The 16,860-nt window shown below is 41.1% G+C and overlaps 1 protein-coding gene across 11 annotated transcripts in view; it reads right to left on the reverse strand.

Annotated features, from left to right (window-relative positions):
- MAP7 (microtubule associated protein 7) overlaps positions 1–16,860 on the reverse strand; it is a 180,044-nt gene that overhangs the window by 56,391 nt on the left and 106,793 nt on the right. For all 11 annotated transcript variants that reach the window (XM_058735393.1, XM_058735388.1, XM_058735396.1 and 8 more), the window contains exons 2-3: positions 9,073–9,168; positions 881–958 (exon numbers count right to left, since the gene is read on the reverse strand). In XM_058735393.1, the coding sequence (XP_058591376.1) occupies positions 881–958; positions 9,073–9,168 (174 nt within the window). The remainder of the gene's footprint in view (positions 1–880; positions 959–9,072; positions 9,169–16,860) is intronic.

Raw genomic sequence — 16,860 nt, forward strand, 5'->3', positions numbered from 1 at the left:
ACTGAAACATGAACTCTTACAAAATGCAGTGGAACTCTAGAAAAGTTATGGGTCATCTCCTGGAAACATGGCGGCAACCTCAGTCAGTTCTAGTTTTAAATTAGAGACATTCTGGAAACACTGAGATGCACTGACAGGCATTTCATCTTTCAAAGGGACGTAAAGAGAGTATCCTGTTTTAGCAGTTTTGCATAAATGGGCATCAAAGTAAAGGGGGAGTGGGCACTGGCATCCTTGCTCAAAGTTCTGGGAGACAATAGCGCTTTATCTTGGCTTCCTGGTAAGGCAGTCGTCAGGACGCAGCTCTCTGGGTGATTACGTGGCAGCACCATAGCTGCTAACCTTCCACAACCTTAGGTAACAAGCGAAAAATCAGACAGCTCAGCAGGAGGCTTTGCCTTTTTCCTGGCAGCGTGCTGGTAGCCTCTGTCTATAGATTCAACAGCAGCAGTTTTTTCACACGGAAAGCAGGAAGTGCCCTGGCAGTGCGTGTGCTCGTGACTGCTCACATAAAAAAGAACCATAAGCTTACTGTCCTTGGTTTGTTTGCTTTTTTTTACGCTGTAAAATGTAAGCTGAGCCCTCACGCCTCTTATAATTACATTCTCTCAGGTGCCACATGAAACGGTGATTATGAGAAACAAAGTGAAAAAGACGTCAATCCTGGGCTGGCCTTTACTGCTGCTTACAATTTAGCCCAATGTTTCCATCACATACTAAGTTGTGCTTCACATCCCTCTGTACAACTCATAAAGACACGCATGGTTGTTATAGTGATGGCCACTGGCTCAACGGGAAGCGTCCCTTAGCCTGGAGGTGAAAAGCAACATCTGCACAGAGGCGTCCCTGCAGGACCAGATGGGGGCTGGGGGATGGATACCTAGCTGCTTCTCCCGCTCCTCACGCCGCTCCCGGGCCAGCCGCTGCCGGTCGTCAACCCGCAGCACGGGAGGAGGGTCTGAAAAGGAGAGCAAACACGTTAGTAGAAGAGCAGATTTTCTGATGCTGCTAAATAGCTTTTGGTCCAGTAAATTCGATGGATAAAATATCACGACATCTTAACAACAATTACCATAGATGGCTATAGTTCCGGTGATACACTTTATTATTACATTGTTTTTCTGAGAACTTCCAAGCATTGATATACTCCAAGATATACTCTCTTATGTAATGTCTTTTTCTTCTGTTCAAAGACATTACATAAGAGAATAGGATTACATATCCTAAGACTTCTCATCACAAGGAGAAAAAAAAAAACCACCTTTTTTTCCCACCCCCATATCTATAGGAGATGATGGATGTTAACTGACCTGACTGGGGTGGGTGATCATTTCACAATATAGGTTAAGTCACATCATTATGCCACACACCTTCGATGTACGGGGTGGCGTATGTCAGTTCTACCTCCACAAAAATGGGGGAAAAGTTTTAAAAAGAAAAAAAAGACACACAGCCAAAAAACAAAAAACAAAAAACCCATTATGTAAAAACATGATATAACTGTAGCCTTTTGCCTGTTTCTATCCAACAATATATACGATGCTTTGTTGTTCCTAAGCTAGTGAACTTCTATCATTTTTATGCTTTAAGAAGGCTGTTCCTCAACAGCAAACAGAATCCTAAGTGAATTTCTACTGAATATAGTATTCAGTGAATACTGATAGATGTTCACCAGTTGGATGTAAGAAGCCCAGCTTTGAAGCACATGCAAGAGTTCACTTCCTGTTCTGTGTCTCACTCAATATGTAAATTTGGCTGAGATACCTACCTCTCTACGTCTCAAGTTATGTAGGACATGGGTCTCATGGATTTTTATTTATTACCTATAAAATGGAATAAAAATAGAACCTATCTGACATCACTGTAAGGATTCAATGAAATACTTGAAATGGTGTTAGTATGGTGCCTCGCCCACAAGCTTCAGTAAATTAATTCACTCACTGAACACACGCTAAACATCAACTATGCACCAGGCACTGTTCTATGTGCTGGAAAGAAAGCAGTCAGGAAAACAAAAAGCAAAAAACAAAAATCTCTGCCCTCATGGGAACTGCATTCTACTCAGGGAAACTTGATAACAAGGATAAAAAAGAGATAGAGAACGAGGGGTGCCTGGGTGGCTCAGTCGGTTAAGTGTCTGACTTTGGCTCAGGTCATGATCTCATGGTCCGTGGGTTCGAGCCCTGCATCTGGCTCTGTGCTGACAGCTTGGAGCCTGGAGCCTGCTTCGGATTCTGTCTCCCTCTCTCTCTGTTCGTCCCCTGCTTGCACTGTCTCTCTTTCTTTCTCTCAAAAAAAAAAATAAATAAAGATTTAAAAAAATTAAAAGAAAAGAGATACAGAATGAAAACAAGGGAAAAATATATTGAATGTTGCATTGAGATAAATGTTAAGCAGACAACAAGAAAGGGGACAGTGATATGGCAGGAAGGGTATGTTTAAGCATTTTAGACAAGAGATCGTAACTTTCACGTGTAGAGTCCTGATGGAAGGGACAACTAGCTGTGCAGGTATTCTAGGAGGTGGAAAGCAGGCACAAAGACCCTGTGGCCACAAGCACCTAATGTGTTTAAGAAATGGGGAGATCGAAGAGCCTGGAACGGAGCGAGATCAGAGAGCACTGGGGCCAGATACGCAAGGGCCAAGGCACAGGGCTCGTTGGTCCTGGCAGGGACTCTGGATTGTACTTGGAGTGAGACGCTGCTGGGAGCTTCCCAGCAGAGACCTACACGAACAGGCTCACTTTGGTACTATATAAAAAAGCAAAATTATAATAACAATGCTGATGAGATAATGACCTTAAAATCAGGTTTATTTTCTCTTCTCTTAAAATGACGTATTTTTTTAAGATCTCATGTTAAAAATAGAAACTTACTGGTGCAATACCATAGACAGCATGGTAGCACTTCATCTATAAATTTAAAGGCTTTATATCCCAAAGGCCTCCTAAATGGCACAGAGTTTGCACATTTAGGGGAAATAAAAACTGTACAAAGACCCCTTGGGAGCCTGCAGTGAGAATCATGAGCAAGACTAAGTGACGACATTTTATACCCTTGTTGTTTTAAAGTATGGTTTTTAAAAACTGGTAAAAGGACCCCTCAGTAGGTCCTACTTATTATTATAATGACTTATCAGATTTGCTTATTATTTATGAGATTTCAAACATTTTTTTATATAAGAAAATATTGCTCCTGGCCCCAAAAGGTTTACTTCTGAAGTTTGAAAATGGGCATGTGAACTCCTGCTCAGGCACTTTGTTAAGGGCCACACACGGGGGTGTTTTACTGTCATTTGTTTTTGGTGAAAAGAAGTGACAGCACGACAAATGGCATTTTGGTTTTTTTTTTATTTAAAAAAAAATTTTTTTTTCAACGTTTTTAATTTATTTTTGGGACAGAGAGAGACAGAGCATGAACGGGGGAGGGGCAGAGAGAGAGGGAGACACAGAATCGGAAACAGGCTCCAGGCTCCGAGCCATCAGCCCAGAGCCTGACGCGGGGCTCGAACTCACGGACCGCGAGATCGTGACCTGGCTGAAGTCGGACGCTTAACCGACTGCGCCACCCAGGCGCCCCGACAAATGGCATTTTGAAAAAAAAGAGCTGTCTAAGTACAAGTCAAAGTGAAGTTAGATCTCTAATGATTAACTCACCACTTTAGTAATATTCCTTAAACAATGAGGTGTACCTGTTCATAAATATAACTGTAAAACTCAAAAATCAACTTTACTAAAAAAAGGCGTGTAAGCACATTACAGAAAGTCTATAGAAAAGAATTTAATTACTTTGAATTGCATTTATAATTCTGTCACAGGCAATCTATCGATATGAAGGATGTGATGTTGCTAGCTTACTTTCAAGTACATGCAAATTTCATGCAAAATTTTAAAAAAATTTTGAAAGAAGATTTTAATAACACCATATGGGACATGCACTTACCCTCATGTACCCTTTTACCCAAACCAATTCTGAGAGCCCCCAATCAATAACTGGTTATCAATATAACCCAATTATGAACTGTAATACTTGCCTTTTAGATACATTTTTGGAAAACAGCAGTGTGAGAGGTGCTTTTTTTGTTTTTTGGTTTTTTTTTTGCAAGAGGTGGTTTCTATACTCTCATTTCATATGAAGATTATGCTCCTCACATGTAACAAACTGCATCCTGCCTGATCACACAATTTATAAGAAACAAGGTTGTATACGGAGTTGCACAAATATACCAGTTAATCCCTATAAATAAGGCCAATGCTTACAAGTGCAATGATTCCCACTGATCTTTGAGATCAGGGCTGAAATGATAATCACTATTCAGTAGGGGATCAGATTTGAGGAAGTAAAGAAGTAGGGCATAGTGATTGTGATATGCTAGATGATTCTGGTTGGTTTAGGAACCTGGGATTAGCAAATGTGAAATTGTAGAAGGAAAAAGGCATTCAGTTTAAACTGTTTCCATCCTTTTGATTACATCAAAAAAGAGAGTCACTTTGGTGCTAGAATGCCAATAATACTTATGGCAGATTAAAGATGGCTATGAACGGGGGTGGGGAGGAACAGAGCCTTGTTGGTTTTGTTCACGGTTTATTCCCAATCCCAGGACTACACCTGGCAGAAAGGAGAACATTCAGTAAGTATCAAACGAATGAGCAAACAACCTTAGCTAATCTTCAGAGCCTTTAAACTTCCACAAACACGCACCAATAGGGGCAAACAAACAGCTATCTTGTATTTGATAACAGACTTAAAAAAAATATAAATGCTAGCAGTTATAGTTTTAATAACCAAAAACTGATAAAAAATATCTTTAAAGATAGATTTCCAAAAAGGACAACATTTAATTGAATAATTCTAAGTAAATAGTGCATTTTCTGTGATTCTTTGTCTCCCTCTCATCTCCATCCTCCTATCACTTTTCCCGGGAACGAAATCAAGGTACAGAAAGTAAATGAATAGCATGAACTTTCTCACTGCTTCCTGATTGACCTAACATGGTCAGAAGGCAAAATGGTAAGAGCAACAGAGTGTCCGTGTGAGTCCGCTCGCAGCAAGGAGCACTCTGCATTCAACCTCCTGCCTGTGAGGACTCACGAGCGCGGTGGCCGCCCACACTGGGGCACTCTTACGTGTGACAGGGAGTGCTGTGGATATCATGTCTTCGATGACATGTAGAAGCCTGGACCACAAACTAGAACTCAGTGACTCTCGCAGATGAAGAAAGTCAACTCGCTCTGACAAGGCTTTCTCAAGAGCTTTGACTTCCATCTGAACAACTACTGTTTACACGGTAGATAACTTCATCAGGGCTTGCATTTTACAAAGCTCTTTCATACACATTATTGTTTCATTCTTCACACTAGCTCCGTGAGTTAGCAGAGCATGTGTTCATTCAACGACGAGTTCTTAGGCCTATTTTCCAAATGAGAAAGTGGAGGGAAACGTCTGTGAAAAGGAAGGCGGCAAAGCAAAGTGTTGGAGCTAGTTCTTAAAGCCACATCTCTCACTCAGTCCGTGCCCTTGAGCACATCATGGCACCAGGAGAGTCATTACAATGGCAGGATGTAGCAGCCAGGGAAGGCCTGAAAGATTCCCAGGCCTGCATTCCTCTGTGAGGGAAATGATTTATAAACAGTAATGAAATTTTTAGTGGTTCTTTTAAAGACTTGTGGTGGAGGGTGATAAAGGGATAGGAATTAAGAGGAATTTTTAATGAACTTGAGTTTCTGCTTTTCTCAGGTATGTATAGTGCATTAAGAGACTACAATGTTCTCTTCTGATTAGGTCACACTCTGGATCGTTTGGAGGCAGCTGATGGAGTCCTGAAGAGTCAGCTCCCACTTTGTAGACATGGACAGATCCATGACTTTACAAATGGTCTCTTTTGGTCTGGGTCCAAGTATTCACAGCTGAGAATACCGGTCTTTTCTGGAGAACACGAGACATTGTGAGCTCACACTTATAAACCACAAGCGCCTTCCACACGTTTTAAAGATAAAATATTAACAATCTGAATGTTATTAACATCAAAGAGATGTTCTAGACTTTTCCAATGAATTTTAAGTATCAGAAGGTAAAGGAGGGAAAGACATTTAACTAAAATTTACTGAAATAAAAGAGACTCTGAGAAATCATTTGGTCAGGATGCCCATATCAGGTGAGAGCAATACTCAAAATATCCAAAAATTTAGCACATACTTTACTGTTTTTTCAAGTTCTGGAGAATGAAAATTAATAAACTGCTCTAGACAGACATTCCCATGACTTGTATCCCATAAATTAAAGGTTTTACTCAAGCCTCACCATCCAACATGAAATCTCTTATATCATCCTTTGGAGATACTAAAGAAAATAACATGGTGGTTTTAACAATGAGACCCGGGGGAGCGCCTGGGTGGCTCAGTCGGCTAAGCGGCCGACTTTGGCTCAGGTCATGATCTCGCGGGCCATGAGTTCGAGCCCCGTGTCGGGCTCTGTGCTGACAGCTCAGAGCCTGGAGCCTGTTGCAGATTCTGTGTCTCCCTCTCTCTGACCCTCCCCTGTTCATGCTCTGTCTCTCTCTGTCTCAAAAATAAATGTTAAAAAAAAAAAATTTTTTTTTTTAAAAATAAAAATGAGACGCGTTGACGAACCTCTGCTTATCTGTATATACAAGAAAGCAGACACATGATGCTTAAAAGGTCTAATCTGAATGGTCAGAGGGGAGGGAGGGGGGGATGGGCAAAATGGGCAAGGGGAGTGGGAGATACAGGCTTCCAGTTACAGAAGGAAGAAGCAGCAGGGATGAAAGGGAATATAATCAATGATACTGTAACAGTGTTGTATGGTAACAGATGGTAGCGACACTTGTGAGGATAGCGTGACTAGTAGAGTTTTCCAATCACTATGTGATACACCTGAAACTAATGTAACACTGTGTGTCAACTATACTAAAGAAAAAAAAAAGATAATATGAAATGAAATGTCTCCCTCATTTAACTTGACTTTAGCAATATAATTTTTTTTAACGTTTATTTATTTATTTATTTATTTATTTTTATTTTTTTAATTTTTTTTTAACGTTTATTTATTTTTGAGGCAGAGAGAGACAGAGCATGAACGGGGGAGGGTCAGAGAGAGGGAGACACAGAATCTGAAGCAGGCTCCAGGATGTGAGCTGTCAGCACAGAGCCCGACGCGGGGCTCGAACTCAGGGACCACAAGATCATGACCTGAGCCGATGTTGGACGCTCAATCGACTGAGCCACCCAGGCACCCCATTGACTTTAGCAATATAAATCAAATGGCTCTATAAAGAGATGGCCGTCTGAGGTGGGAAGATTTTTTTTTTTTTGGCCTCTGTAGTCTCTAGGCACTCTACATCTCTTTCTTATCACACTGCAAATTCGGTGTTAGAATGACCTATTCATAGACTGGTTTACTCTATCACACTGTCAACCAGAGGGTATGGATTATGTGTTTTTTTTTTAATTAAAAAAATTTTTTTCATGTTTATTCATTTTTGAGAGACAGAGCATGAACAGGGAAGGGGCAGAGAGGGAGGGAGAGACAGAATCTGAAGCAGGCTCCAGGCTCTGAGCTGTCAGCACAGAGCCCGACGCGGGGCTCGAACTCACAAGCTGCAAGAAGATCACGACCTGAGCTGAAGTCGGATGCTCAACTGACTGAGCCACCCAGGCGCCCCTATGTTTTTTTTTAATAATAAATCCCTTAGTGCTTAGATAGTGCTGACACCAGATGAATAAACAAGGTATCAAGACATAAAAGCATAAACGCCACAGTAAAGAATGGTAGAAATTAGGAGTGATGGTTGGTGGGGAAAGCAAGGGGACAACAGCACCTACCATTCAGCTATGTTTAATTCCCACAGTAAAACAAACGAGGTTTTCATGCTAAAGGACTCTGCTTCTACAAGGATCCTCACCTGAGTACAAGAACACAAGTCTACCACAATAAGGACTGTGAGGACAGGGATCCCGTTTTGCTCACCCTGTGCCTCTCACGGTCCCGGGCACAGAACAACTACTCAATAAGTAGTAGATGGTGGCTGAGTGGTTGGCGGATAAATGAATGGATGAAAAGGTAAACTGATGAAATGGTGAATCTCAGCCTGCTAATTAAAATTCCGTTGAACCTACATACACATCATTTCCCGTGAAGGGCTGCTCATGCAATACTTGCAACAGCACTTGATATTTGTCCTTCTTCTAAGTAACAAGCCAGATTCATCTGCTCTGTTAAGATCTTTGCCCACACGGACCCCACCCCCTACAACAAAACTAGGTACAATGGAAAATGTTTCCGTTGAGACTAGAAAGAGTTATTTCCATCTTGATTCTCACTGTTCTTGAGGGACTTCAGTCTTAGATGCTGCCTGAAGCAGGTTTCCGATGCCCTCATGGGTTGTGCCCTTGGGCCTCTGCCCTTCTCTTACTGTTTACCACCATACTGGACATAGGTCTCTCCCAAGGACCACACAATGACTGCTGGGTACCTGGAAGCAGCTTCATCGTCTATTCAACTCTTTATGTTGACAGACTCTTTGCTTCTTTGTATCACTGAATGGAACAGACCATGAATCACAGGTTATTAAATGAAATTGCTGTGTAGGTGTACAATCATTGCAGGGAATAGGGAACAAAAAGATAATTCTAGACCAGCTTTGCTATGTGTGAAGATCGCCTTAAATGGTTTTTGAAAATGTCACAAAAAAGATATGCGATAATGTACCTGGGCACATAGATAACAAAAAAATTGTGTCATATGCATCATTTCAAAAGAGAATAGTAAAATGATTACCTCTTATACATTGTTTGGCAGTAAACAATGCACCCACACACATCATTCTCACTGACTGTCAAAATGATTTTGAGAGATAAGCAGGGCATGTATTTGGATCTCCATTTTAAATAGAAAAAAATCGAGGCTTTAAGAGGTTCTCTGACTTAAACTCATACAGGCCAGTAGGAGTGTGTGTCTTTTGGTAGCAGAACCAGAACGAAGCTCCTAAATTCTAGCAATGCCTTAAGGCTTTAGGGACAACCTTTTTTTCTACAGCAAACACGATGTATAGTACCTGGTTTATTTCCTGAGTAGTTGCTATTTTGTCCTGAAATAGCAGAGGGCCGGTTGGAGGCGGTTTTCTTATCATGCACTTTGTAGCTGTCAGGTGCTATATGAATGAGACAAAAGAGAAAAGACATATTTAGTTTCTTAAAATTTATTCAGAAACATTCACCTAGTCAACGTTTGCTGCTAACCTTTGTGTTGGGTACTAGGCTAGATTCAGGAAATAAAAAGACGAAGCCATTACAACTCTTGCCCGTTCAGTGGTAACGACACATCCCCAAATCAATGGCCACGGCTCCACCAATCCTATAGAAGTGGCAAGTTCAAGGGTCCATGAAATCATTTACCCCGGTAGTCCCAGTTTATACATAAAGCAACCATGTGGAGGCATGACTGCTATCCAAAGCCTCTGATCGTACTTCTTACAAAGTTCATGCATTAGGAACCCCCAAAATTCCAAGAACATATACGTCACCAAAAAGGAACCAGGAGATATAATTTACCAGGATTTTGAAAAAGCCTCTGACAAAACTTCCATAACAAAGATTATTAAACAGACTAAGAGAAATGTATTCTAGGAAAGGAATGAAGAGGAGAAATACCAGGTAATTGCTTATATCAAGTATAGGATCCTATACTTTAAATACATTGCTCTTTTTTCTTTACCCATATTACTTTATTTAATGTATTTTCAGAGGATATTTAAAGGATGTCTGCTACTGTTTCAGATACAAATCATGCCAAAAACCAAGCCAGTGAGTTTCCCTGCCTCCTACTCTCTGCCTTGAAACCTGCACTGCCCCGTCTTCCCCACCAATTAAGGCAATTCCATCCTTCCACATGATCATACCCCAAACCCTGGACTCATCCTTGACTCCTCTCTTGCTATCACTCCCCACGTTCAATCTGTTCAGTAAGTTCTTTCGGCTCAACCTTACAAAACATCTTGCCACCTCTACTGCTAGCTTTATGGTCATTTCCTCCCTGTGTGGTTGCAATATCCTCTTACCCAGTCTCCCCGATCCTCCCACGGACCCCCGTTAGTCTATTCTCATCTCAGCAGCCAGAGTGATCCCATTAAAACACAAGTCACATCACTCTTCTGTTCAAAACCCTCCAACAGCTCCCACTCTGCTCAGGGTAAAACCCAAGGTCTCCACCACGGCCCAGAAGGTACTATATGGTCTGGCCTTTACCTTGTGCCACCTTCCCTCTTAATTACTCAGCTCTAGTGATACTCAGTTCATCGCAGACCTTTGAGCGGACTTGAAATGTTCTTGTCTCAAATAAGCAGGTGGATTTCTGGGTCTCTGCTCACATATGACATTAGAGTTCTACTGAATTGTTTATACTTTTTCAAAGTTTATTTATTTATTTTTGAGGGCGGGAGGGGCACACAGAGAGAGAATCCCAAGTAGGCTCTGTGCTGTCAGCGCAGAGCCTGACGTGAGGCTCGATCCCACTAACTGTGAGGTCATGACCTGAGCCAAAATCAAGAGCTGGATGCTTAACTGACTGAGCCACCCAGGCACCCCCCATTCTTGAATTGTTTTAAGTACCACCCCTACCACTCATCACCTGGCACACCTAAGCCTGCTTTGTTTGCAGCCCTTGCCCCCTGACATATTACATGTTAGCTCCCTCTCCATGAGGCTGAGGAAATTGACACTATCTAGAAAACAAGAATTGTTCGCCCAAGAGTTTTTTAAACTGAAAGGGTGCTATAATAATTATGCTTCAAGAAGACTAAATTCAAAAACTATACTCAAGGTGTATTAAAAACAAATCACTAAGAAAATAAATTCCCTAAATTTACCTTTGACATCTACATGGGGAATGCACCAAACTTCTGTGGCTCTCTTTCAATTACATATAGTGTTAGCTGTGGAAAATCAAAGACTAAATAGTAAAATTATCTTATACAACTCTTTTAAAATCGCCCAGTTTTGATCTGTTTGCTTCAAATAACAGCTTAAAACACAAATATTGATCGACTGAAGTTTTATTTATTAAGCTTCCTTTGCTTTATTTGCAAGGAAAGGTCTGTAAAGATACAGTAAAAACAAGCAGATAGCAAACAAAAAATTAAACAGCAAAAGGCCTCACTCAGTGGTTTCTGATAGGACTTTGCTACTAGAAATTTTACCAGGCAAGCTACCACTGGAAAAGAGCAACACTGTACATAGTTGACACACAGGCCCTGACACTGATCCAGAAGGGAAATCAGAAAGTAGGTTGGCTCCTTTAATGCTGCAACATATCCTCTCATCCCACTTGCCAAAAATTAGTTGCCAGTTATCACCATGTGGCAAGTGAAACCCATGCTGGTCAGTCTTGACCTCTAGTCTCACATTTTTAGAGATAGCCTCTAAAAATAAAAAAAAATTAAAAAAAATGACTGTATTTGGAACCTTTGTTGCTTACTGTGTATAGAACAATCTTTCTCCTTATTCTGCAAGTTAATCTTATTAAAATTGCTCATAAATAAGTTAGTTGTTAAGTAACATAACAGAAGGAAGCAGAATGCAACACATACTTGGAGTCCTAGGATTATAATTTTCTTTTTGTTATACAGCCACCTCCAGAACTCAGGAAGTAAAGCCTTAATTAGTAAGCTTTTTAAGAACCTTCTATTTATTATTTTTAGTTAAGTGACAAGGACTTAGAATGATTTGATTAGAATATATTTCAAACGTATTTCTTTCTTTCTTGCCTTACTATATCTGACATAATTTAATCTTTCTCTGGTGATTGCCTATCTGCTGTGTCCCCAGGTCCTGACAATAGACATCAATCCTAACTGAATATTACATAACAGTCTCCTCTGAAGGAGATTAAAAAGGCTGCAACACATGTTCAGTCCAAGTGATTATTCCAAATAATAACTAATAAAAAGCTTCTTCTGGGTGGGGGAGGGAGGGCTATACTTGCTTTATTATCTTGAAATTCAAATGTAAAAAATACATTTCTGTCAAACTGGAGGTCTGGTTACTCAAATCCCCATCTATCTGCATCTGACTTCCATTGGATCTGCTCCAGCTGAACATCTATCTGCCTGCCCTCTTTATTACTATCTGAATCTCAGTAATTCATTTCTATTCCAGAAGGCTTCCTATTCATTCTATCCCAGAAGATTTTCTGAGTCCTGTTTATAACAAGACAAATTTAAAATCTTAAAAATGTTTATGTGCATGAAAAACCAACATTTAATTTAGTAAAATAAAAGTAATTTAAAAAATGGTCTGTTTAGTCCAAGATTATATACTGTTAATGTCTAACCTGTAGGCTGGACATTCATCTGAAGTTTTTAGGTTATCTTTCTGCTTTTCTATCAGTCTTTCCCTTCCACCGCTGTGAGAGTTCTTATTTCTCCAAACACCTCTCTGGTTGACACTCTATTGTGATAAGAGGGAAGATACAAAGTCAAACAGATCTGGGCTCAGGTGATATTCAGGAAGTTTCTTGACTTCTCTGAGTAGGTAAGTGTCTGTGTGTGTGTGCGGGGTGGGGGGCATACTGCCTACTCACAGGGCTGCTGGGAAGATTAATGGAAAACATGTATGTTAAGAATCTGCCATACGGCTTAGCACACCGACGGGTGTTTAACAACCATTCCTTTTCTCTCTTTCCCCCTTCCATGGAGGTTCCGGGCCCGCCACACCCAGAACACCTGCGTGGTGTAGCAGTGTGTTTGCAAGCTTTGAGGAAACGGTATGTGCTTTGGTGTCAGGTGACCTGGCTGTGTCCTAAATGGGCTGTGAATCCTCAGCAGACTTAACCTCTCCATCTTAACTTTCCCATATGTAAAGAGGGACGATACTTACTTTCAGGGCTGTGAAAATTAACGAGACCCCTGGGCCCACCACGAGGCTCAATAAATGGTAGAAAGCATTTTTTGGCGCTCTCCTTATTCCCTACACAGATGTGGGAAACTGGATTTCTGTGTCTCCAGGGCTTTGCTTACCCAGCACCAACAGGGACAGTAAACTTGTGTCAACTTGGTGACAGTGGTCCTGGGGTGCAAAGTCTGACTCACCTGTTGGCTTCAGAGGTTTTTTTTTTTTAACTCAGCTACAATCACACCTCTTGGGGGCCCTCAGGTAGGCCAGGCTTGTTGGTATGGGTTTTAGGGTACAAGCTTCCTTTGGAAGAGGTAATCCTCAGTGTTTCTGGGACTTACAGAGATAACAGTTTTCTGAGATTTTTTTTTTTTTTTTAGAGAGCGAGAGTGAGCAGGGGAGGGACAGAAGGAGACAGGTGGGGGAGAGAGAATGAGAGGCTCAAGCAGGCTCCGTGCTCAGCGTGAAGCCCAACGCGGGGCTCAATCCAACAACCATGAGACCATGACCTGAGCTGAAATCAAGACCGGACGCTTAACCGACTGAGCCACCCAGGCACCCCAAAGAAGTGACAGATTTGAGTCAGAGCTTGAGCACCATCCAGGTCAGAAGGGATTAACAACTGAGGACCTGAAATGGAACTTCCTTCTTTTTTCTTCACTCTCTTTTTAAAGACTTTATTTTTAAGTAATCTCTGCACACAACGTGGGGCTCAAAGTCACAACCCTGAGATCAAGAGTCACATGTTCCACTGACTGAGCCAGCCAGGCTCAGATTTAATGCCCTTCAAGTTACCATCACATTAGGTAAAATGAGCCAAAAAAAAAAAAAAAAAAAGAAAGAAAGAAAGAAAGAAAGAAAGAAAGAACAAACCCAAACCCTCCATTATAATAATGGGAAATAAAATCTTGTGATTTGGTTTTAAAGCAAAGTACAGGGAATTGCACTACTTGAGAACACAATGAAAATTATTTAAGATTTCCAACATTTAAAAAACTGGAAATCCTAGATGACTAGCAGACAGGATTGCATATACCATTTTTTATTTTATCATTAAAAAATACCATTTTTAAATGACTCAGGTGATTTTCCAGTATTAATTTGAATCTCTTTCATTTTTTTATAAAGAAAACTGAGTCATCCTCCATGATGCTCAATAAGTATTTGCTAGCCTTGTAAAATCTCTATTGATCTTCCTGCTAGCTTGAAAGCTTTATTCCATTAGTGCCACATCTGAGAGTGTTAAAGAGTAAGGATGCAGAGAAGCATCCTTGCGGTCTGGGGTTCTGTCTCTCTCTAAACCACTCTGAAACAAAATATAGAGACAACAGACATTTGGAGCTTTCATCTGGTAAAAATCCTGCAGCTCCAGTAAATGCCCCAGCTGCACCTCTAAAATCCATATCCTCTACAATTCACTGTGTTCCTTGCAATGACTTCCCATAAAGGTCACGGGCTCTCACTGCTTTGTTTCTATTTTTGGCTTTACGGTCTGTTGAAGAGTCTCTCTCAACAGATCAAAATAATGGGTCCCAACAAATGCTCAATTTAGTAAAAAAGCTTACTCTGACAAGACATTTATGACTACAACCTTAGGAACCATCCCGAGTTTAAATCTCACCGAATGACATGTGGTCTTGACGTCCACAAGGCTAATGTATTCCTGTCACTATTTTTAATAGAGTTTAGCCATCAGGCCCAGGTCTATATGGGTTCTTCTTTGCTCTATTGTTCAGCTGGACTTGGTGGACACCCGGCTCAGGGTACGCGAACAGCTTTGGGACAGACTAAGTTAGAGGACAGAACAAGAGGTTGAACCACAGGCAATTGCCACTTCTGTAGTCAAAAAATGGATGAATATTGCAACTTCATAGGTCTACCCTAAAAGATTCAGTTTGCCTGTGCGGGAAAGACTTAGCACAGCAGGCGTCAGGGAGCTCTCCTTTGAAAGGCCTGGTTTTGCTCCAATAACTCTTAGCTCTGAGTCTGACTGTAAGCGGAGTCCTGAATCTTCCTAATGAATGAATCACAGAGCCTGGGGTGGTCTTGACAGACCCTTGGCACACTAAAAAAATTACTTATTTGAAAATGTGACTGCGGAACACAGTTGTGGCTGGCAGTTGAAGAATGTTATTGTTTAAAAAAAAAAACAACAGAGTACTTTTCAGGCAATTCAGTGTTTCACCTAAAATCTTCTGCTGTAGCATCTTTTTACTTATTTACTTGACCGTTAAATTTTGTTCTGATAGAGCTGCCAGGAGTATTGCAACATAGATATTAAAGGTTTTATCCAATGTTATTAATGACATTTGCATCATAACAAGGACAGAAAGCAACCCTCAAATGACTCTTCTGATTGTTCTACATAATGGAGAGCTTCTCAGTTTAAATTCCTCATAATTGTATGTGAAATTATAGGAATGGTGAGGATCAAGGGAGCTGACACCAGACAAACCTGGGTTCAATTTTCTGCTTTACCTTTGTTTTCTTATTACTGGCGGACAGCACTCGACTCGGGGACACCTTGTGCTCAGGACTAGGAAGAAAAATTAATGTGTCTCCTGCTACCACTTTTCTTTTTCTGAATCCCTAAATCCCTAAGTCCCTAATTCTAGGTTACTTCTTCAAACTCTGTTTTGGAGCTTCCGATTCCCCCAGTATTTTCTCTTCTCTTCAGAAAAGTGGTCTCCTCTTCTGGCCTGAAGCATGCTCTCTATGTTAGTCACTTTCAAGTCTGCATTTCTAAGTATGCTCTCTCAAATACAGTCCCGGTCTCCCACCTCTAGGGAATATATGCTCCTGTATCTGTGTGATCACTGGAAACTATGCCAAAAGGCAAACTAACTGTCCTCACAAAATCAGCTAACCCTGATTGTCAGTCACTTTGTTATCGTATCAATGGAACCACCACACTCCCAGGGTCAGAAATGTTCATTTTTTTCCCAATAAACATTTACAGGCACACTCACGGGCCAGCCACTGTACCGTGCACAAAGAGCACAAAGATCAGAGGACACAACTTCTACTTGCAAGATGCTTATTAACTTTTGGAGGAGACAATATGAAAACACATGAAATTGTAGCCATGGATCAATTCACTTTTTAAAAATCAATATACCACAGAGGATTAATAACCAAGCAAATGATGTAGGTAGTACTACAGGGAGTCAGAGGTGGGAGAAGACACTAAGGGCGTAGTAGTGATACAAAACTTCATCAGATAAAGCTCTACAAGAATGGCGAGAATCTGTGTAAGTGAAGAGTGAAGCAGAGAATATTTATGGTTGGAGGATGCCATAAGCAAAATTATCTAAGCAATTAAAAAAAAAAAAAAAAGATAATCAGGGCACTGTCCAGTCAGAACAGCAGGTTTAAGACGGTAGGCAGTTGAAAATAAGACAAACAGGCTGAGGTCAATGCCTCCTTGAATTCCAAGTTTGTGTGGACTTTACCCTGAAGGCAGTGAAAGTCACTGGAGTGTGTGCTGTGGACCTTCTGGCTGTGAGCTACTGTAACTTCGGGGGATTCTGGGTAAATAAGAAGTGAAGCCCTATAACGAGCCTGTTGGAAGTGTATAAAAAGTGCCTACCATCTTAACAGAAACAGTAAAAGGAAACCAGACTAAAACAGACATCTTAAGAATTCTGCTTTCTGCATAATTTCATAATTATTCAGATTTTCCCATTCACCCTTAAGATGTACCCAAGAGATAAGTACTTGACCATTAAGGGAACACAGTGACCCAACTGATCACAGTGAAAACCTTGCCTGTCTGTCATCAACGCAACACAGAACAGGAAGATTAGTCAGTGCGGTCGTCCAAGAAAGGAGCCCAGGGCAGCGAGGTAGCACCACCCAGGGATCCTCCCTAAGGCTTCGGGGTCTCCTCTGCTTCGAATCCTGCAGGAAATGGGACCCCAGCCACCACCTCCATGGAGCAAGGGCAGTGGGGAGGA

Source organism: Neofelis nebulosa, chromosome 6 (assembly GCF_028018385.1).
Source record: "Neofelis nebulosa isolate mNeoNeb1 chromosome 6, mNeoNeb1.pri, whole genome shotgun sequence".
In the NCBI taxonomy this organism is placed as follows: Eukaryota; Metazoa; Chordata; class Mammalia; order Carnivora; family Felidae; genus Neofelis; species Neofelis nebulosa.